We start from the raw sequence: 22,261 nt of genomic DNA, 5'->3' as shown, positions 1-22,261 counted from the left end.
GAGTGCCACCAAGTTTTAAGAGACTAACAGCAGGTTTTTGGAACAGGACTACAATGAGTACCTTTATTTTCAACACTGTCATCTTTGCATACATCCATCTTGCCTGGCCTTTGGAGTGGTCACGACCTCCTAAATTCTGATCTCTTGACCCTCACTACAGCTGTCGTATTTCAGAGTACACATCAATTACAGATCAGTCCTGAACACAGATGTACCGAACCACCTTGGAGATTGTAACAATTCACCTTTCTAAGGTAAAGACAAGAAATCTCCTTGGATACATCTTCCTTAGTCAAGGAAAAGAAGTAACTTTTACAGAAATCAGTGCTTTATGGATCTTGCAGTCCTTGGGCCTGTGGATGGTTGCATGGTTTTTATTTCAAATCATAATCCATGCATGCCATTTTCTCTGCTGTTTCCACAAAGATCAGTCTTAGGAGTGAAGCACTGGACTACTGTAGTGGCAGGTTTTATTTTCTAGTTCCAACAGCAACAAAACACCCTTCTCTTCCTGCAGCCATTTGTATAATTACTCCCTCTCTGTTTATAAGTACACAGTTAATTCTAATTACTAATAGATAAACTGTCAGGCTTCATCATTGCCCAAAAGATCTGTGTCACACTAAACAAGCATTCCATGATCATTTATGCTTTTCCGTGAAATCACTAAAGCAGTTTTAAGACAAACTCTTTGCACGCAGACCCCTGATAGATCCTATCCTCTCGCCCTGTGCTCATTTCCCCGTTACAGGTCATCCCTCAGCCATCACTCAGATGCTCACTTACCCTACCCTGAAAGCAGGATAAGTATTAAGGCGCCATAAAAGTCCATTTAGCTGCCCTCACAATAAGTAATCTGGGTTTCCAAGCTGTAAAACAGTAGTCCAGCCTTCGCCTTTCTGCATTGCCTCCATGCACAAATCAAGCTGTGGCAGAGCAGCACGCTACACATTGATGCCTCTCACAGCTCGACATACCCCGTCCCTGGAACAGTTTCATTTTATGCCAAAATTACGTGTTTCATAATGGAGACACTATTTCAATACCTGCTATCAGTCCACATGACCACACTTGAGCCCTCTTATTTAAAAATCTCAGTAACTCCAAACGAAAGCTGATTATCTGAGATTGATCATTCAAAGACCCATTATCATTCGAGGTAAAAGATGCAGCATCACCCAAGGTTTAACCTCATATTACACTTTTTCTGAATTAGATCACTAAAAAACAATCTGGAGTTAGTTCTTCAAGGGCAGGTAATGTACCTAATAGCATGGTATTTTACAGACCTTCGAAACTTCACGAGATCTATATTTTGGATAGGCTTTTTCATTAGAGTTGGACAAATCTACTCTGTTGCTTATAATCAAAGCTTCAGATCAAATTGTCAGAGTGGATAAAAAAGAAAAACTTTCAGAGTTCACAGACATTCCTGGAATATATGTAACAGGTGTTCAGAGTACCCAGATACTATAACATTTAAGATAAAGAGCACGGTGCTAAATAACCCTACTGCCATCGATGGCTTACAGCTATTAAACATCCTCTGTTAGGAATACAGCAATAAGAGGTTTTCAGCAGCAAATGATGATGAATGAAAAGGGAAAGTGAGCTGTTAGCAACAACAAGTATGTGGAATAAACAGAAAACAAACAGAGACACAATCTTTTTAGCAAAATTACTTGATCTTAATGCTTACTCTATTTTCTCAAAAATAAAAATGACACTAGGAACATTCTAAATCTCAGAAAATTTTGCTAATATGTTATAGCAGTTTATCTGCATATACTATATGGGCACAATTCAAATTAAAAGAATATTTTAAGTATTCAAAAATAATTTGATTTATATCCAGTTGCTATTGAATAGACTTTAAAACCAAGGTGAAATACCATTCACTGCCACACCTCCCCATTTCAGCTGGGTTCAGCAGCACTTCAGGCTTTGAAGTGAAATTAAGGTTCAAGACTTTTCCATCGGATTGGATACAGTGACACAAAGGCCAATAAAAACAAATTTGCACAATTCAAATCTGGAAACACAGGTGAAGTCTCATAGTGATCAATTTTTTTACAAAAGAAAGCATAAGGAGACTACATTCTTGATAAATATAGCTGTATGAATTACCGCAGATCATAAGGGAAGCTTTTCCAACTGTCACCAAGCTGTCCAAATTACATACCTGCGAGGAGAGTTTTTCTGCTAAATCAGTCTTTTAAAGGGGATGTTATTTAGGTACTGAATTAGCAGTTTTCACTTTACACAATTAGAATAATCCTTTAATAACTGCATTTTGATTGTCGGTAGTATTAGAATCCAAAGAGACAGAGCCAGGTACCTATCCAGTCATGTAAAAATGAGGCAGGATGAGCTGTATAGTGCTGTATTGCACAGTCATCCACCTAGAGATTAATCCCCAGATATCTAATTGACACCCACTTCTGAGCCCCTGTGCTTACACAAAGATACTGACCTCTTCTCCTGACTAGGGAAAAATCGATTTTGACTGGACAATTTTAGTCAAAAGACTTGTCTGAAGACAGGCATTTTGTTTTTAAACTGTGGAGCCTCCTAACTACCCCCAGGGTTCCAGAATCAAGACGTAAACATGCAGTTCAGTCTTAAGAAAGCTCCTGTGAAACTCATTCGGGGAACTGAAGGTAAGCAAACGTTGGAGATGATGAGGAATTGAGCTGGATTCAAATATCTGTGGACTGTTTCAGTAACTGGAGGAAAACATCTTTTAAGCAAGGAGCTCCCAGGCACGTGCCTGATCATCCTCCTCTGTATCGCTGCTGGCTGCTTTAATTACAAATCCAGGAACTGTTCTCAGCTCAGACCTTGAAAAAACTAAAGTGGTCCGTATTGTTTCTTAGCTCTCAATGGCTTCATTTTGAACTTTGCAAATACAGAGGAATTTTGTAGATAGATGAGCAAATAGATAACCCCAAGTTTAGATACCCCCAGCAGTCCAGCACAGGCATGGGCGTGCATTCACCGTCTGCAGTCGGCGCTAGCTTACTCTTCCCTGTCATGGAACATTTTTTCACCATGTTACAAACAAACACTTAGAAAAGCAGCAGTTTAATAAAATACTTCAGTGAAACCTGGATAATTCTGAGCTTTTTGCAACAGTTTGTTGTGGTGATTTGGTTTTGCATCTCATGGAGCAGCAGTGTGGGGATCAGCTGTGTTACAGGTCAGCCAAGAAGGAAAAGTGCCATTCAGAGGGAGGCTGGAAATCTCTCCAAACATGCCCAGCTGTGCTTAGCGCTCTTTTACTAATAAGATGATGACGGAGGACATTTTTCACTATGTTAACTTGCTGCATGAGCAAACCATAAGAGGACAGACAGCACTGTATTGGCTCTACTACAGTTTTTTTCTGTTTGTTCCAATATCCTGAGAAGACGTGCTAGAAGCTGAGTGTGGTCTAGTAGCTCGTCTGCACGAGCGACTGAATTGTAGAGATGAGCAGAGGTATTTTGACATTAACAAGGCAATTTACACTCTGGAACAGTTCAGCCTGGCGTGACTTAGATAATTTCTTGGGTAAATGCAAGGAAATTTGTCTATTTGTTTGTCATCCGTACAAGCTCAGAAAAAATTCCCAGGGATGGGACCTTTCTGAGCATCTGTGTGCAAAGCTCAAGCCAATGCCGAACTGCTGCTCTACAGAATCTGCTGTACTGCAGTAAGATCCCAAGCTACCATTATTTAAGGAAATGAGAAAATGGAAAGTACCGAGACTTGCAAAGAGTTATTCAAGCTACAACAGAAAAAGAGTTCAGCGCTTCCAGAGTTCCTCCTACTCTTTTTTTTTTTTTTTCTCCATACGGTTCCCCATCGTTCTCGCAAGTACCACACAATCACAAAATCAGTGACCAGCAATCCATATTATTAGTATTATGCTACTGTGTAATATTTGGAATTCTAAATGAGCTCTTTGGTTTGCATATAGTATGGCTGGTCTAGTTATTATTGGAAGCTGATAAGGGCTCCTATATGTAACGCTCACTGAGTATTTGAGCTTGCAGTGAAATCTCAATCACTTTGAAATTAGGAAAAAATACCGCAGACTTCTTTTTTCTCCTATCTTCCCTCCTGTACAGAAACATGGCCTGTGAGCAGCCTTCTTAATTTAAAAGTTCAAGTCCAGCAAAATCCAAGGTGTTGTGTTTTAATACAGGTATTCATCTGTAAACGCACTATTAGTTCAGACCTATGAAATACCCTTTGGTCTGATCTGTTGAGAGTATTTCATTTGCATTAAAATTGTGCAGTTATGAGTCTCTGTGCTGTGGCTGACGAAGGGCTATTAGCCACAGTGCAGGGAGTTGAATGATCACTGTGTAGCTGAGAAACTGTTCAGCTCAGGGAAGGCGCTACAGGGAGGTGTGAGGGCACAAGCTGCAGGCAGGGATTGTTGCCTGATGACTACACCACTGAACACATCGCCCCAGCTAGTCCCAAAAAATATATGCAGAAGAAATTAATTTTAAAATTAGGTGGATTTGGGGGTGGAAGAGCAATGGGAACTCAGAAGGTGAATGTTTAACATGCTGTGCAGCTGCAGCAAAAGGATGGGTGCAGCCGACCTGATGATGAGCTGCAGATTCAGAAGTCTCAGGGCATCTGAGTAGTGATGCTCTGAGGTCAGGAGCAAATCACAGTTGAGAGATGTAGAATGCAAGGGATAGAGAGACGGACTTCATCTCAGCATAACTATTGGAGTGTGCTCCCCAATAACCCGCTGGAAGTGTTTGGCCTAAGAACTATATGCCAGCAATACAGTTGCTTCTGAGCTAGAACAAACAAATTCCATGAATTATTATGAATACGAAGAGTTGACAATTTAATTACCCTCCTGATTTTTCTGATGAGACAACAGAGGCACAAATACTCAAGAGAGATGCTAGACCTTGTACGCACCTAATTCCTATAAGATTTTGTGATTTCACTTGAAATACTTTTAATTCTCTCCATTCTCAGTGGTTTTTTTGAAATCACTAGACAACCCTACTGAAATATGGTTTGGGGTTTTTTTTCAAACACTTCATTCCCTGACTAACCTGAGTATAATATAAAATGTATTTACGGGGTGAAAGCACTTGAATTGCTGTCTTGGGAGTCATGCCATACGCCCACAGTGCAAATACCTCAAAAAGAAAATTAGTCATCTGCTTCCAACTGTCAGGATTCAGTTAAAGACAACAAACTACTGTCTTGGAAACAGTCTGAAAAATCTCACCATTGAGCTGTACATTTCAAAGTATTTCAGAAACCAAATGAATATCATCAGCCCTGTAATAGTAGGACAGGGGGAAAAAAGTGGAAGTAAGATTGTGATATTATTTTAGAGCATCAGAGGATTTCTACTTTTGTCCTTTGCCGTCAGTTAAAAAAAAAAAAAATCAAAAATAAGTTTGTGCATTTCTGCAGTGTTTCTTTGGGGTTTTTTTGTGTGTGGTTTTTTGGTTTTGTTTTCATCCCCCCACACACATGTGTTAAAACATACTTGCACCCAACATGACAACTAGGGTCCTTCCCACTATTTTGATGGCCATAATGACTGATCAGTACTGAGTGACCTGTGGTCCTTCTGACCGTGCCACTGCGCATCTCCCCAGGCTGCGGGCTGCCTCGCGTGCTCCCTGCCACTCACGGGCTGTTGTTTTCCTCAGAGAGAGGAAAACTGTAGTCATTAAGGTTTAGTTAATCCTCACGTTGTAACTACTTAAAAGCACCCCACTGATGCTGACTGTCGGGGATCTATGCTAAGAAAGAAAGGGTAACATTGCCTCCAGGTAACCAGGTACCTCTGGCATTGTGACATTCAGATCAGGGGCACACAGCTGGTATCGCTCAGACCTGTGTGGCTCTCAGTAAGTCCTCCCCAGCTCCCAACACACTCCAGAAGCAAACTGGCTTGTGCTTGAGCTCTGTACCGTAGGATTTCTGCAGGCGTGCTCTGGTGCACAGGCACTGAGCTTTGCTGCAGCTGCTGAATATGTTAATGGTTCCCAAAAAACCTGGCTGATAAATTCAGAGCAGCATAGGAAAGAACCACTATGATGGCAGATCCTGGCTACAAGTCCATGTGACTTCGCTGAGAAAGTCAGGCAACAGCTTCCAGCCAGGTGGAGGTGTCAGTGCTGGAGGTACGAGACAGCGTGACAGCTCCGCAGCCCTTCTTGGGTCTCTCTAAAGAGCTACAGAGCAGTAACGAAGAGCCGGCTTGTACTTGTAACTGTAGCAGAACCCATCTAATGCAAATATAATTAAGCTTAACACAAGACAACCTAATCTGATGCAGGTCACGCTGGAGCACCTCTTTCTGTAGCTGCTCTGAGTAGTCTGAGGAGATCCGTGCTGGTGGAGCTAGCCCCTACTTCTGGCACGTAGAAGGGAACAGATCCTCTCAAACACAACTAAGGCCCCATGTTTACTGACAGCAAGGATGCTCCCAGGTTTTGTACTGGGGGAACCAAATAAGCAATGCCAACAAACAGTGGGGAAAAAAAGAAAAATCTTTAAGTGAAAGCCAAAGAGAAGCGAAAAAAAAACCCAAAAAACCATCAAAATCCCAACGTACCTCTGAAAAGCATCAAACAATTCAATGTTTGCATTCAGCTGTCGACATCAAATAAAGAAGCCTGAAGATAATTGCTCAAAGCACAACACTATTCTTGATTTTTATCAGGCTGTACCACTATCATCTATAAATGAAAATGCTAATTGGTAATTATGAACGTAATGAAAACACAGCAGCGGTAAGGCTAAAACAATTTTTCTACTGCTCTACTGGGCAAGTGATTTTTCAGAACACCTGTATGTGAACCAAAGGCTGACCCGAGATGTTTTATACCTGTACAAACCTGCTGGTTTGATGGCAGAATATTCTTAGTTCTTAAAGGAACTAGAGGCAGATATTCACCCAACAGAAGCATGATTTTGGTGATACAGATACGTTTATACAAGGCTTTCCACGGGCTAGAATGGCAACCCTTCCTAGGTTAGACTAAGCCTATATGGCTAAGCAGGACTCATCGTAACCTGCAAAACATATATGAGTGATTTTCCTGCAGTTTACGTAGCTAAAACATGACTTATTCATGTCATAAGGACAACTAAAACATGTGACAATGAAGTCATGTTATTCTGCCAAAAGGCAAATTACATTAATAGTAAGCATGGGTAGCTATGCTATAAACAGTCCCAGCAGGACTAGACCAGGCATGGAAATATAATACCCATTATACAAAGACTTGAGAACCATGGTCTACACTTCCTCAGCTATTCAGCACAGCCAGAACTGCCACTTCAAAACCATTTCAAAGGCCTGCTGCCACCTTAAAAGTGGCAAATTTGTTTCACTATATTTTAATAAAAACATCAACAGAAAAAAAAATTCTTAGTCTGTTTATCTTCCTTGTTGGTGGCAATGCATCGAAAGTGTGACGAACATCAATATCATCTAAAGAACATAACCATCAGAGCATAAACACGTTCCAAAGCACAGCCACTCCTGTAAAATCATGCCATTAAGTAACTCACTTCATATGAAGTCTTCCCTACATCCCAGCAGATAAGGGAAGACATCCAGGTGTAACAGATCTATCCTTCCAAATGGCTTTGTAAGATTTTTTTGCTTAGTTTGTTTTTAATAGATGTCCAAGATACTTGAATTAGTGCCTCTTCATTACCTACCTACTGAACAATAGAAAAATAAAATAATCTAAGCTTCCCTCCCTCAGCTCAATGGGGTCTCTAATTTATACAAGCAAAAAACTACTCAAATGCAAAGATTTTGATGTTACAGTTGGTATTTTCAAAATAAGCCTCAAGCAGGTGCACAAATTCTGCATTTCACAGGGATTTAGAGGGTGTAATTCCCTTAGGCTGCTCTGAAAATTGCAGCCTATTATTAGTTACTGCCAGTCCATGTCAGCAAAATGGTTCCTCTTCATTATAATATTTTAATACTTGGAAGTGTTAATTGAGGTTAAGCTCAGGTTGTGCCAAGAACGCCTACAGAAATGCAATAAAATTAAAGCCTCCTGAAAATAATATGCAATGTAGATAGCAAGCATACGTGAAAAACTGAGTATGGAGATAAGAGATCCTGCCCAACGTGACACCGGCAATTAGATGCAGATACAGCAACACAACTAACCTAGATCCATCCTCTCCCCAGAACCTGACCGTGCAGCAGCCCCACATAATACACTAGACTAACCATGCCCATCTGTGTACGTCCAGACAGAAACAGAACGTGCAAGATGTAAGGTACCAAAGAATGAAGCTATTGGAGAAATGACTTCTTGTTAGCCTGTATCAAAACACATTTGATGCTAAAAGGGTATGAAGCATAGTAATAATATATGTAATAATATAGTAATAATAAAGTAATAATAATAAAGATTTTAATACCAAGGGAGCTAATTAAACATTCCAGTACATGCATGCAGTTCTCTTCTTGCATATCAGCATGGCAACCAGGAGTGAACAGTACCACGTTTACTTTCCTACATTAATAGGACTTTAAAAATAAACAAATAATAATAATACTACTTTAAAAATCATACTTAAGTCTGTTTTTTTGGGGAAAAAAATTGTAACATAGTGCAGGTTCTAGCCAATCCTCCAGAAAGCAACGTAATAAACCAAATAATTTCCTTCAGCATCCACATGATAAATATTTTTCCAACTCTAAACTAGAATATTTTTCTTACTATGGTCACTGAGGTAAAAATGGGGAGTTGCTGATTGCCCCCGGGGAAGGGGCTAGATTTGGTGGGGTCTTGTTCATGGAAGTCAGAAGCTGATGTCAAGAACGATCTTGTTGAAGGCAGCAATGCTAGGTGCAGTCCTCCAGCTGCATCTCACCCACCTGGATGCCGGCAGATCTGTCCTGGAAGATACAGGCAGTTACTCTCCCCTTTCACGATCCATACACCTTTCCTGGCCATGGTGCACAACTGCTTGCCTGCCATTTCCACAGACAGAACGGCAAAAGAGACTTTTTTGCAAATTTTCTAAGTTTCAGGAGACCTGAAGCCAGAACACTGTGCACTGCAGCACGGACATGCCAAACTGCGTCCAGAAGCCCACGGGCACACCCAAGGGACCACATCGCGCAAGGAGAACGGGGCCAGAAGACAGAGACAGCGACCAGAAGGGCAACATCAACCCCCTCTCGTTCAACAACCACAACTGTTGGTCACACCTCGGTACCAAACAGGACAAGATCTCCATTGCACTTTAAGGCTGATGGATTTTCTTCTTCCCGAGAGCGATGAGGGATGATGGGCACATCCCCACGAGCAGAGGTGCCCCAGCATAGACACAGACGGGCCAGCACAACCGTGCCGTGACACGGCCTGGCCTTCTGAGGAATGGGTGAAAAAAGGGAAACAGAAGCAAGTTATATAAATGTAACACTTCTTACACTTCAACTGACGAGGCATTCCCAAAATCAAGATGTTAGGATTGGTAAAATGAGCGACAAGGCTTAATGCTGAGATTATTTTTGTGAGGTATGTTGCCCGCGGGAGCTGCAGCTTGTGGGGAGCTGCTGGCTCCCAGGCATCTCACTCAGTACAAAGCGTAACACTCCACTTCGGATCTAAAACAGAGCAAAGCCAACTTTCATTTCTTTAAAAATAAAATAAAATCTCTGTAGCAATATTTGTTTTGTGAAAAACTTTGTATTTTACAGGTTTTATTCTTATCAAAAATATTAACTGGTTTACCAATGAAGGAAAACATTAGTGGTCTCTAGCCTGACCTCTTCTACACTGCAACACCCTTACATTTATTTATTTTTTTTTTAAGGGGAAGGGAAAAAATAGCTTATTCAAAATACTCCATCTCACCCAGAACTCTGTTCTCCTGAGCCTGGTATCCAGGCTGAGCTCACAAGCTGTTTCTAGCAGTTGACACTGATAGGAAACTATTTTTCTGGAAGTCTGCATTGCAAATCAACCTCGTTGCCTAAGATTTACACGGAAATGCTACGCCAAGAGTCAAATCTTTGCTGGAATGAAGTAAAGGAATTCCATACAAGTGTTTCTGCAGATAATTATGTGAAAACCAGAAAGTGAAAGTCCAAAGCCCTGGGGTATCAACAACAGAATCCTTTCATGAAGAGTTTAATTTATGTAGAAGTAATTGAATTTATACTGTACTAACACTCATATAACACAGTCCTGGCTAAAGAGCTATCGAACTGCCTTATGGAAACCAAATGCTGTGATACCACGTGGTGTTCTTGGGGCTTACAAAGAAGCCCGATAGAGTGGTTCTGAGAAGACAACATTACTAAATCTGTGGTTTTAAAAGAAAATCGCCTCTGAAAAGCTAAAAACATTCAAAAAGGAAAATGATGCTTTAAGAGAAGTTCACCAAAAATTACGTCTGACTGGGGGGGGGGGGGGGGGGGGGGGGAATGTGTTGCTGTAAACAGTAGAGCTTGTGAATGACAATGAAGCTAAAACCAAGCAGTGCTGAATGTGTCAGCTGACGAATCAGGATTTCAAACTGATCATCCAAAAATCATGTAATTTTTAAATACTTACATCAAAGGCCCATTTTCATCAGCTTAATGAGTCTGCCTTACACCATCAACAAGGAAATACTTGGTTTTATGTTTGAAAGTCTGGAATTATTGTGCCTTTAAACATCATCATATGTTTTGGAAACAGATTTAAATAAAATACTGAAAACTCAATTTTTAGGAAGACAGTTCATTAAATTTATTTGATACCTTATTTTTAATGTGCTGTCGAAAACATAGCAAATTATGGAAGCAGGACTACAGCTCATGACCAAACTGGTACACATCCACATTAAGACCAAACAGAGTATGGCTTTTGCTAATTCACCAACCAGGTGACCAGCATTCGGTGAGTTTATCACAACTAAAATATTATTTTGTTAAGATGTGAACGGTGCTGGTGGAAACTGGTTGGTAACCCATCATAGTAACTAAAATAGCGACCATATACATGCTTGTCTTTTACGGGTGTGAGCATACAGGCATACAGGGAAGGTAAGGCTTCAGAGGCATACCTGTATGTTTGTTTTTTTTTTTTTAATACGGCAGGGTATTTATTGGAGCGTTTAATCCCGTATGAGTTCTTGGTGCAGTGCTTCTAAGTTCTGTGCCAGATTGAGTGGGCTCTGACTGGGATACACCACCACTGCAGATTTGTCTGGGGGGCTCTGATTTATCCCTCCTCTCCCCCACTCAGTTTTCAGCACACACAGGAATACACCTCATCTTCCCTTTTTCTTTCAAACAAAAAATTTCTCACCTCTTCCCAGTCCCACAGTGAAAACCATGGTCGGTTCTCAAACGCCCTGACTGGGGGGGGGCGGGGAATAAGGATTTGCCAAGATTCACTGTGAATAGATGACCTGGCCACCTTGCTCTTACAACCAGCACCAGAAGCCTCTCTCGTTTACAGCAAATCCTTCAGAGCACGAGGCACGTCCCTAAAATACAACCAAGTGTTTTTCTAAGGAACTCTACAAAGAAGATGTCACTGTCACTCTTCATCACAGAGCTCATCTTAGAAGAATCCAGGATAAGAGGGGACAGGTATTAGCAGGATGAGTTACCTGTATGCTACAATACGCTTTTTGTAAACACTGGACTTTGAAAAACTTAATAAAAAACCCTTATATTATTTATTAAACAGCAGAGCAGAGAGGCAGGCCAAACGTGAACAGCATAAACCCTGCAGCACTGTGCAGAAACAGGAGGGACTGGCAGAGAGGAGGAGGTTGTTAATCCATGAGCCAGATAATTAACTAATTTGAATGGTAATTTGCAGGCATACAAAGATGAATGAAAATGTCCCAACTGGAAAATAATAATAATTTAAAAAAAAAAAAACAAAACCAAACAAACAGCAACTTGGCACCCAACACAGTGTTTCTACCTTTACCTGTACAGAGGCGCCCAGACAATTGTGCTGTGCTCCGAAGGCCGTCATTAACTAGCTTTTATGTCCTCGGTAAATAAAGGCCTTCAGCAAGCGACCTGTAAACTTTAAATGTTGTGTCTTCAGAAAGAGTTTTTAGTATTTGATCAATAGCTTGGAAAAAAACACTTTACAAGACCAGGTTTAATAGTGTGTTGACAATTTGAATGTCAACTTCTGGAAGATTTTAAAAGGCAAAATGAAAACCAGGTACTACTTCATCCTTCTTAGAGCACATAAGCAACTGTAATCAAATATAAGGAGTACTGGTGTCCCGTCCCCGTACCCCCCCATACATAATATAGAAGCTTTGCTTTGTAGAAGTTTTTGCACATCTGGCTTTGTCACTTTGTTAACATTTCACAATCTAGGTAATTTGAGTGTCTTCCTCTGAATAAAAGGTATTTTTGAGGCCACTGACTTACTATTTGATACCACGTTGCAGATCCATAGTGTCTCAAGCTCTGTTCAAATAACAAACGCTTAGAACAGCAGGAACTCTACCTTGCATTTTGCTTTCAGAAGGGGAAAAAGTCTTTTTATTATAAAGAAGTAGATTCCCCCTATTCTGAACTCCTGTCTGAGCTACTGCTGTGCCAAGGAGCTGTATTCACAGGCCTGGAGCACTCTGCCATCACACTGCCCTGAACGATTGATAATCAAAGTAATCAGAGTGGAAGCAGAAATGTCACCTGTGAAGACAAGCTTGGTCTGACAGACTTCAGATTCACTCTCTGCCTTCAAGTTCACACCAGTAAATTTCTTTCTCAAAGCTATAAGTTTACGTAAAATAGGTATTTTTAAGTGTTGTAACAAACTTCTAAGCCAGTATTCAAACCTTTAAAATAGTAAAGTGACACAGGACCAGATGATCCTTCTCTTTATTTATCTTATAAATAACCTGCAGCATTGAAGAAATGCTGATATTCCATCTTAGGGACAGCCATATTAAATGTTGTGTATAATTTCCCAGTAATACTTCATGTTACATAGGTTTGATATTTTGTCACATAAAAATTAAGTCAACTTCTTTGAAATTTTGGATTTTTCATTTTTGTTACGTTGTCAGGGAAGCAGAGAAGATGCTCTGTCCCTGCAGCGAGGGCAGGGAAGGTGCGGAGGTGCCCTTGTTAAGCAGAGCCAACACAATTATTTGAGGTCAGCTGGTTGATCTGTTTGGGTAAAGAAGGTCCCAGGCTGCAGGGACCTGACTGAAGAAGATCCCCCAAAGTAATCCTGGCCCCATCTGTTTTCTGCATCTTCCAAGTCCCACAGATGAGGTATTTCCCCATTTCTTTTAAAAACAGGTAAGGAGAAACTTTGCAGATACTAGCCTGTGTTTAGCACAAACTGAAAATGGCTGTACAAGATTCTAAGTTTGTGATTTTACAAAGAAAAGTAACTACTAATTTATAAATACTGACCTAGGAATTTTCATTTTAAACTCATTTGCATGCAAAAACATCCATATTGATAGGTAGGCAATTGTGTCCTTTAATTTAATGTATGCATGTTAATGAAATTTCTATGTACAAAAAAGTACTTGCATACCTGAAAAAAACCCAACTTTTTAATTCAAATTGACCGGAGACAATTGTCAAATTGTCAGATACAATATATAAGTATATTAAGAGACACTGGTGTTACAGACTTCAAACAAAAATGTGATGAAGAATAGCTGTAGGCTAGGTGAGTACAGGCAATGTTATTTAAATGGCATTTTCTTCCTTTTAAGACATAAATATCCCTACAACAGGTCCTCATCCCTCATCACCGAGGCACAAGCTTTCTAAATAGATGCTGCTTTTCAGTATTATGTTGTATACATCTACTGAAAACTAGGAAAAGCCTCACGTATTTGAGAAAGCATGAAAAAAAACCAAAAAGCAAACCAGCACTGTCACCTCCGCGGAAGCTGTAAACGTGTCTGTTCAGTGACGGTTCACCACTTCGGTACACAGCAGCTTTATGCAAAAAGAGGTTCACATAACTTGGTTTCCTTGTTGTTTTCCCTTTCAATTTACAAAAGTATAATGGAAATAAATTTTTATTTTCTCCTTGAAGTCATTAAAGACTCATTTGCTAAAAACTTCATCTTCCTATTGTTCAGTGAAGCTGAATGTGCTATTTTTGATCCTGTTTTCCTAGTGGCTAGATTTTTGTAGTCAATATGAAAGTTAAAAAAAAAAATCCTTACATTCCAATTTCTATGAAAAGACTCGTAGAAGGCAAAAACATGTTAAAACAAATTGCTTTTTAATGACCTTGTGTTCTTGTCTTTGTAGGCTTTCATATCGGACTGGTCAAGACACGGCTAATTGCGACACATGCAGGAACAGTGCATGTATTATCTATAGGTAGGTTAAAAATGCTAATATTCCCACTTTTTCTGGAGTGAAAGTAATGATTTATTCGTTAATGCAGGATCAACTGTTAGCCTTGATTTTCAGTTTAAAAAACAGAACATAAATTTAACTTCACTGAATTAATAAAATTCAGCAGGCACCTGTTTGAGACGACAAGGAGATGATAGTGGTCAATGCTGCTGCTGTAGCTCTGGCACGTGAAGTGTTACAAGGCTTGAGCCTCATTTTCACAGTGCTAGAGATATGTAGCATTTTCTGTCCAACAAGTCAACATACTTCAAATTTACTTTCATAGAAGTAACAAATGGACTTGGGAAGTAATTCTGAGAGAGACTGTATAGCAAAGAGAACCAGATACAGATTTGATCTAGGCAGTTTTATCAGTAAAATGACATTGCCACCCAGGGTTTTATGTGGGTTTTTTTTTGCATTAGTGAAGAAGTTTTAAGACATGCATGGCAAATTTGTCCTGCCCCACATGAACAGCACCACTAACTTCTTTAAATCAGACATTTGCAGTCTTCATGCGACACACAAGACTTGCCATGCATGCAGAGGTCCATCAGCAGATGTGCTGTGGTGTACGGTTCTGTAAGGTGAATACAAGTTTGCTCACTACTGTCAAACAGATTACAAGAAAAATCACAAACAGCTTGAAGGTTCTATTAAAGATTGTACTGGCTATAATCTCTTCTCCAGAAGGAAATACCTGCAGTTTTCTCTCTAGAAACAGATCAGGTGCAAAAGGTGAAGGAATGCTGCTGCTTTTTCCTATGAAGTAGAGTTTCCCCTTCCTCTATTTTTTTTTAATTAGAAACATTTATTTTATATATATATATATTATATATAAAAATAAAACAGAGAAAAAATTCCTCTAAAATTTTATCAGCCAAGAGACCCATTTTGGCATGTACAATATTACAGTGAAGGAATAACAGATAGGCAGTGGGCATGACACAAAGCCATCATGAATCTGATGATGTGTTTCTTACTGACAAGTTAATTGTCCTCCTCCATTAGAGTCTCAAAAAAACAACTGAGTATTTTCATGTGTTGTAGGTAAAGATGAAAACAAATGCATCTCAGTATAAAGGATTTCAGAAAACCAGGCAGTATAGTACAGACGAATATGTATAAAGTTGGCTATTAATTACAGCGAGGTACAAAGTAAAATGAAGGTACAAATGTTGGCTAGGGCTGAAAAGCATAGGATTTCCCCCTTCACCCCTTAATTCTCTACTCAGGCTCTGATTCAGGCAGAAGTCCTGGAGCTATTTATACACTGTCTCCTAGCTGCCTAGAAGCAAAGGAAAAAAGGATGGAAAACTTCAACTCCCATCTTTTCTATTTTCCAGCTAACTAGAAGAGGGAACGATGCTGTTCTGTGCAGGGGAAGGAACCAATTAATTTATTCATTCGTCCAATATTTAGAAGCCTATAAATAACTAATGCTTACCGGGTCTCCCTTTTTCTGAGCTCACCCCCGTGCAACTGCTTGCTCAGAGCAGCCTGGGAAAGTACAACAGAGCTCATTTCTATCAGAGAAACTGGGTTTGTTTCATTAGCTAAAAAAATCCATTTGGAAATTTCGAAGATCTCGATTTCTAGTCAACAGATTTAAAGTTCAGGAACTTTCCAGTTTTTACCTCTTCACTCACTGCAAATGGAATGACTCCAGAAACACATATTTCAAGCGTTTGTCCCCCGACAGCAGAGCAGGCAGGTCCCCCCAGAACAGATGGCTGTTCGGACAGAAGCTGTCGATGCCGGGCATTCGCCTCAAGCAATGTTTCCAGGGGAAGTTTCAGCAAAACTCAGCTCAACATTTTGACAGATTAGGAGAATATATGCTGCAGGCAAGAAGTCTAAAACCAGAAGATGGTGCAAAACAGCAGAACTATGAGAAGACTGAATTCCTAAGACGAGATAAGTAGCCAGAAGGGATAAAAGAGAAATTCACTGATAAAACTACCACTGAGACAGACTGCCTTGTAGGAGCTTCTGCTCCTCCACAAGCCAAACACCATGGTATTGAAGCCTCTGAAAGAAGTGCAGCATTTCATTAGTAAGGATGCTAAAACTAGTGTTAAATCAAGATGCAATGATACACACCGCATTTTTGCAAAGGGTTTGCATGGCAATGCCACATAGAGTTACATGATTTTTCTTAAGGATATAACTTTTAAGGAATGGAAATTGACACTCAGGTTAAACCATCCAGGATGCTCTGAACACTGAACCTTGCAAGCTGTCATTAAATGTCCGTGTCAGACCAGGAATCATCCTCTCTGACCTACTACATGTTCCACTGGCTGCTGTTCTGGAACCTCCTCAGTCTTGAGCTCTTTCACCCAAGTAGTAAATAGGGGAGATTCAAGAAAAATAATAAGCAATGCACTTATAGAACAGATCAATAATTGAAAGAGAAAACCTAAAATTTTCCATATTTTTTAAAAAATACAATTCAGTCTTGAACACAGTAACAATATACAGAGTTGTTTCAAACCTTTAAACTGCAGTAAAGCAGCATCTTAGAGGAATGATGAAGTTGCCCTGTTGACTACCCAACTGCATCCTGTAATGTCAAGTATAGCGCAGATGAGAAGCCAGAATGCAGAAACAATGTAATTAAATTCTTCCCCCCTCAAGATAACTTTTTAGAGTGTTAATACACTGTAGCACAACAGCTACAGTGTACAAGGTGACAAAAACAAACCCCAAAGAATACTGTTGTACTTTGAAGGGGTTTAGCTGCCATTTAGTATCAAAAATGTGGATGCTGTCAGTAAAGATTCTAGGAATAGGTTTTGAGAATAATTATTTTGCATATGAAATCTACATTTTTGCTAAGATTCCAAGTATATTTTTATATTATTTTGGCTTTATATTGAAAATAATACATACTACTTAGTATTAAAAGAAAAAAGGAAAACTAGGTTACTTTTTTTTAATATCTAGAAAACTGAACGAACGTTAAACAGTATTATAAAGATAAGGTCTTAAAAACTTACACTGCTTTAGAAGTCAATAGGAAAAGCATACCAAAATTTGATTCCTCATTTCCCTCAAAATTCTAATTATTTCTGTGATGAGAAATATGTTCAAGAATTTGTCACAAACTCCAGACACAGGAGTCACTGACTCCTCCTTCCACTGCAGGAGAGGAACCGCGTTAATGGCATCCCACATGGATTCACTGCTTCCGCTCCAAAGTACATTCCCATGTAGCCACCACCTTTAGAGGGGGAAAGGCCTGAGTCATTCCCCTGAAGGCTTCCCCAGCCTACAGTCACTAGGATCCCAATAAGGCCAGGATCGGTGGTGCTGCGTCTGACGGAGCTCTAGGCTCAAACACAGCAGAAAAAAATACTGGGCAGCACTTCACTATAGGTTTTAAAGCCCAAGTAGAAAGTCCCAACTACATAGCAACAGGCAAAAACAGTCAGGAAGTATTCAGCATTGTGTCTTTGTAGTAATTTCTAGACAGTATTTAAAATAGTAGTCAAAAAACGTGAAGTAGCAGTAAACAACAATTTTATGAAATGTTAATCTGTGTCAAATGTTCATCTGTTCCATTGAACATCCAAGGTCACAAAACAGTTTCAAAATCGTCTTCTACAAACTGAAAGACCAATTTGCAAAGAAAAGACAAGCAAACAAACATTTACATCCATCTTTTGCAGCCTAACGTAGATGCACCATTGAAGTCTTTCAAAGTAGAAAGTAAGTTTTATTAGGGTATATTGTCAGGACATAGTCAACTTAAATACTGAGGTCTAGCAAAGTCTTGCTATTAAGAAGAAATTGCATTGATATGCAGAAACTGTACCAATTCTAAAACACCCCAAACCCACGTGGACTAAAATCTTCACAGCCTGTTTTATTCTGTAATTATCTTTTAGTGGCACTGCCCTTTCCGCTCCTGTTTAAATTACCATCCCATGTGACTTTTAATTCTTGAACAGGAATCTATATGAGAAAATGAGTCTTCTGTTTGGTATTTTGGGCATTGTTCTTAGGCCTTTATCATGAATTTTTTCTGTGAAGGAGCATCTTGAAGAATTCATGCTAGACCTGCCTTTAGTCAAAAAGGTCAGAAATATTCAATAGCTTTCTATAAGCCTACTTTAGCTTCTGGAAATAAATTTTTTACTAGATCAAATCAGTAGCCAATTTCTGCACAGGGAGAACAAACAAATCAACACTACGCTATTGTAATTCTTTGGAGGGGGAAATTACTGAAAGCTGTATCGACCGTTAATTTGGCTACTTTTTACTTCTTTGAAATTTTGAATTATGCTGGCTTCCAGTATTCAATTTCATCTTTGATATTCAAGTTATTCTACAGTGTACTCCAGCGATTCAACAGAAAATATATTATTAGAATCTGCAATGTAACTCTCAATACAACAGTGGCAAAACAAACAGGTTTAAATCACGGTGGCACAAGCTAACCAGGTAGAACAGAGCCCACATGGAAGTAGTTCACTTGTAGAGGTCAGATATTGTGTTAATTATTAAAATTAATAAGTACAGCAATACAAAGTGAAAATAAGACAAGTAGACATCAATCCCTACGATAGCATCAGTATATCAGGTAACAAAATGATGAGGACAATAATTTTCATGTTTTGATTTGCTACCCACATTGATTAATTTACATTCTTTCTCATGTTATCTCTAGACTGTAAGATGCTTAGTAGTAAAAATGGATCTTAATGCCTTGCTAACACTGACAATGCTTTGGATTCTAGGCATTTGTGATTTTCAGGTTGAAATAGGAATTTTAACAGATTGCTTAAAAGTGTATTAAACTAATTTTCAAGTCATTAGTGCTTATCTGGATCCTGTTCTTCCATGACATGACATGTACTAATGCCATGTCATCCAATTAACATGACCCAGAAGGAGACGCTATGCTACCCTGTAATTCCTGCTTCACTTAGCCTACTTAAATGCAAAAAGTTAAGCTGCTCTACAGCTGCTTGCAGGATTTGGGCCTTAACATTACAAACTAGGTAATAAAAAGGTAAACAGAAGGGGTGTTGACTGAAATGAGAAAGACTCAGGTTTAGTAGAAGGAGGAAGGCTTTCCTTGAGGCAGAGAGCAGAGGGACGGGCTCCCCAGAGCCTGTGCAGGCTCCATCCTTGGAGGTTTCAAGAGACAAGTAGATAAAGCCCTCAGCAACGTGGTCCTGAACCTGAATTATTCTGATTCAGCGATCTTACAAGTAACCAACATATCCAGTCATTAGCATCTAACATTCTTAAAATTATTCATGTTAATAACATGTGACTGTGTTAGAAAAGAAGAAAACCCATCCATATTTCTAAGCTTGCTGCTAGATACCCTCCCACAGTCCATATGCTTAAAACCAAATGGTTATGACTCCTCAAACTGTTTTCAATTCCTTATACAGCAACAAAATTAGAAAAAGTTCACTCTACTGCCAGCATGCAAAAAATAAACTCATTAACATGTATTCTGAAAATCATTAAAAAAACCCATGAAGCCCAAACCAGAAGATCTACCACGCCAATCCCTAATCCACAGCACCAGGATTTAAGAAGACGGGATTAGCCAGAAAGCAGCAGCCCGAGCAAGCGGGCTACCCTCTGTGCATGCCTTCAGCGAGGTGTCCGAGTTGTCCACCTCGGCTCTACACCACTCCTCTGATCGTACAGGAGGCCCTGCGCGCACAGTTGTAACCCCTCGTGAGAGCATGCATGCACGCACAGGTGCATCGTGCAAACCCCAGAGCACCTCTGAGGTGTCCTCAGGGCCTCCGAGAGCGGCTGGAGGCTCGGTGAACCCCGTGCTGATAGCGCTACCGCACCATGGGTGCTCCGCTGGGAAGTCGGGCAGGTCTTCCCTCCTCTCCCATAGGGCTTCAGGCACCAAGCACACAGCCCTTCACTGACGAGCAGCCAGGCCGTGTATTTTCTCTTTCTTTCCTGAATACAATTCAAGTTCTGTATAGAAAATGGTTTTGTTCCAGGTTTGTCCTGGGGTACTCATTATTCCAGTATCCGAGTCTTCATTGTTTTCCAAACACAATGACTCCATTTCACAAACACAAAAAGCCAAGCGACACCGAGCCCACAGTGAAACAGAGGAACCCCGAGAGGCTCCCGCTGGCTTCGATTCCAAAATTAACAGACGTGCATAAAAATAGTTTTCAAGTACTGTTACTCTCTACCTTTTTGAAACACTTTGCCTTATTTGCTATAAACCCAACTTCCGTAGCAAGTCAATGGTACTTCCTAGGGACAAAATTAGATCATGATTCACATTTCAGCTAAGTTCCTCAGTCAGTTTAGTGCACATCCATGCTGTGCAATGAACACCACCAGGATCTGGGAAGGGGGAAAGGAAGGAAGAAAAAAAAAATTGAAAAAAAAAAATCATCTCTTTTTGGGTTCCTTTTGCACCGGTATCAGTCCCTAGCAGAAAATAAGATGGCAGAAAAAGCAGGCTCCGGGTGCTCTGCTCTGAGGCTTAGTCAAGCACCAACTAATTCAACTTAGAACTGCAATTACAAAGACATTTTTGATCAGACCTGGACTATACCCGTCCCACTGTGAAGGAATTTCAGAGATGTTAATTACAAAGTTGTCGCCTGTTTTTAATGTGCATATCAAAATAGGATTCTCAAAGGTCTCCTCTTTGATTTTATTTGGCGAAATTTTCGTGGGAACGACATCTATGCACACACTGATACACAGACAGCTGCCCTAAAACATAAAGCTTCTGTCGTAAACCTTGCAAGTATACGGCCGTTTTGGGGAGAAAACACAGAAAACCAGCATATTTATCACAGACAAAATTTTACTGCTTATAGTTGTTCACAAAACCAGCCTGCCTGCCTATCTGCACTGGAGTTCCATGCACAGTAATACATTTGTGATAGGGACTGAACATGGAGAAACTCCAGCCCAACGTTCCAAACATGGCAGCATCGTCGGTAAGTGAACCTTTAATACGTCCTAATCGGATCTGTCAGGCAACTGATCGTGATCCTAGCATTATGCAGCATTTAGATTTGTCTCTTGTTTTTGTAGGCCTTATTCACAATTGTCAAGTCTGTTGAAAAATATTATTTCATCTAAGGAAAAATGTTTCTGAAGCCAATAATTATATTCTCCGTCATGGGTAATGCTAGAAGAACATATCACCCTCATTAATTAAGCTTATAGAGTTGTCACGGGGAGGCTTAAAGAAGAGACAGAAACAGATGAAGTTTGAAAGTAGAGAGCGCCACATGGCAGAGAGTATTTCAAGAAAAGGTCATTTTGAGAGGAAACCTATAGATGCTTAGGATACAAAAATAGCACTAAGCAAAACAAAATTGTCAGAGCTGTGACAGGTGACAGAATCAAGTTCACGAATGCAAAAACCGAAAAGATCTGCAGCTCTAGAACAAAAATATAAAGAAATCATACAAATATGGAACACTTGCTGAATTTAATATTATTTCACGTTTGATGTAACAATAAAACCAAAAAATAATGTCAGCTACAGTTAATTTAGAAAATGTGAAAAATAGCAGAATAAGAAGGCTTTTGTCTTATTACTGCAGCACAAACAGGTATACGCCAAAACCTAAGTTTTCAAGAAAAATGAATCATTTGCCGAAAGGAGTGGTGATATTAAACAAAACCTACAAAGCTAAATTGATCTAGATAGACAACAATCAATTATTCTGCAAAATTTAGTTATAAATGCTGAAGTAACATGAATGTTTTCATTCATCCTCTCTACTCTTCAGAAGTATTTCATTTTGATATAAATAGCTAAAAGACAGTCTGAACTGTGCTGCAAATGGTTTTATGCAGTAGAAAATTATAACAACGTGGGTTTTGTCATAGGGACTAAGATGTTTCTTCTCTTGAGGTCTACCTTTA

At 39.7% G+C, this 22,261-nt stretch overlaps 2 protein-coding genes across 4 annotated transcripts in view; one reads left to right on the top strand and one right to left on the bottom strand.

Annotated features, from left to right (window-relative positions):
- The window catches only part of DOCK1 (dedicator of cytokinesis 1), a 319,815-nt gene that overhangs the window by 187,961 nt on the left and 109,593 nt on the right, over positions 1 to 22,261 (bottom strand). The window lies entirely within an intron of this gene.
- INSYN2A (inhibitory synaptic factor 2A) overlaps positions 1 to 22,261 on the top strand; it is a 51,279-nt gene that overhangs the window by 22,404 nt on the left and 6,614 nt on the right. For both annotated transcript variants that reach the window (XM_040605771.1, XM_040605770.1), the window contains one exon: positions 14,276 to 14,347. In XM_040605771.1, the coding sequence (XP_040461705.1) occupies positions 14,276 to 14,347 (72 nt within the window). The remainder of the gene's footprint in view (positions 1 to 14,275; positions 14,348 to 22,261) is intronic.

The sequence above is a fragment of the Falco naumanni genome, chromosome 9 (genome assembly GCF_017639655.2).
Source record: "Falco naumanni isolate bFalNau1 chromosome 9, bFalNau1.pat, whole genome shotgun sequence".
Lineage (NCBI taxonomy): Eukaryota > Metazoa > Chordata > Aves > Falconiformes > Falconidae > Falco > Falco naumanni.
This window is presented reverse-complemented; position numbering and strand designations above follow the sequence as displayed.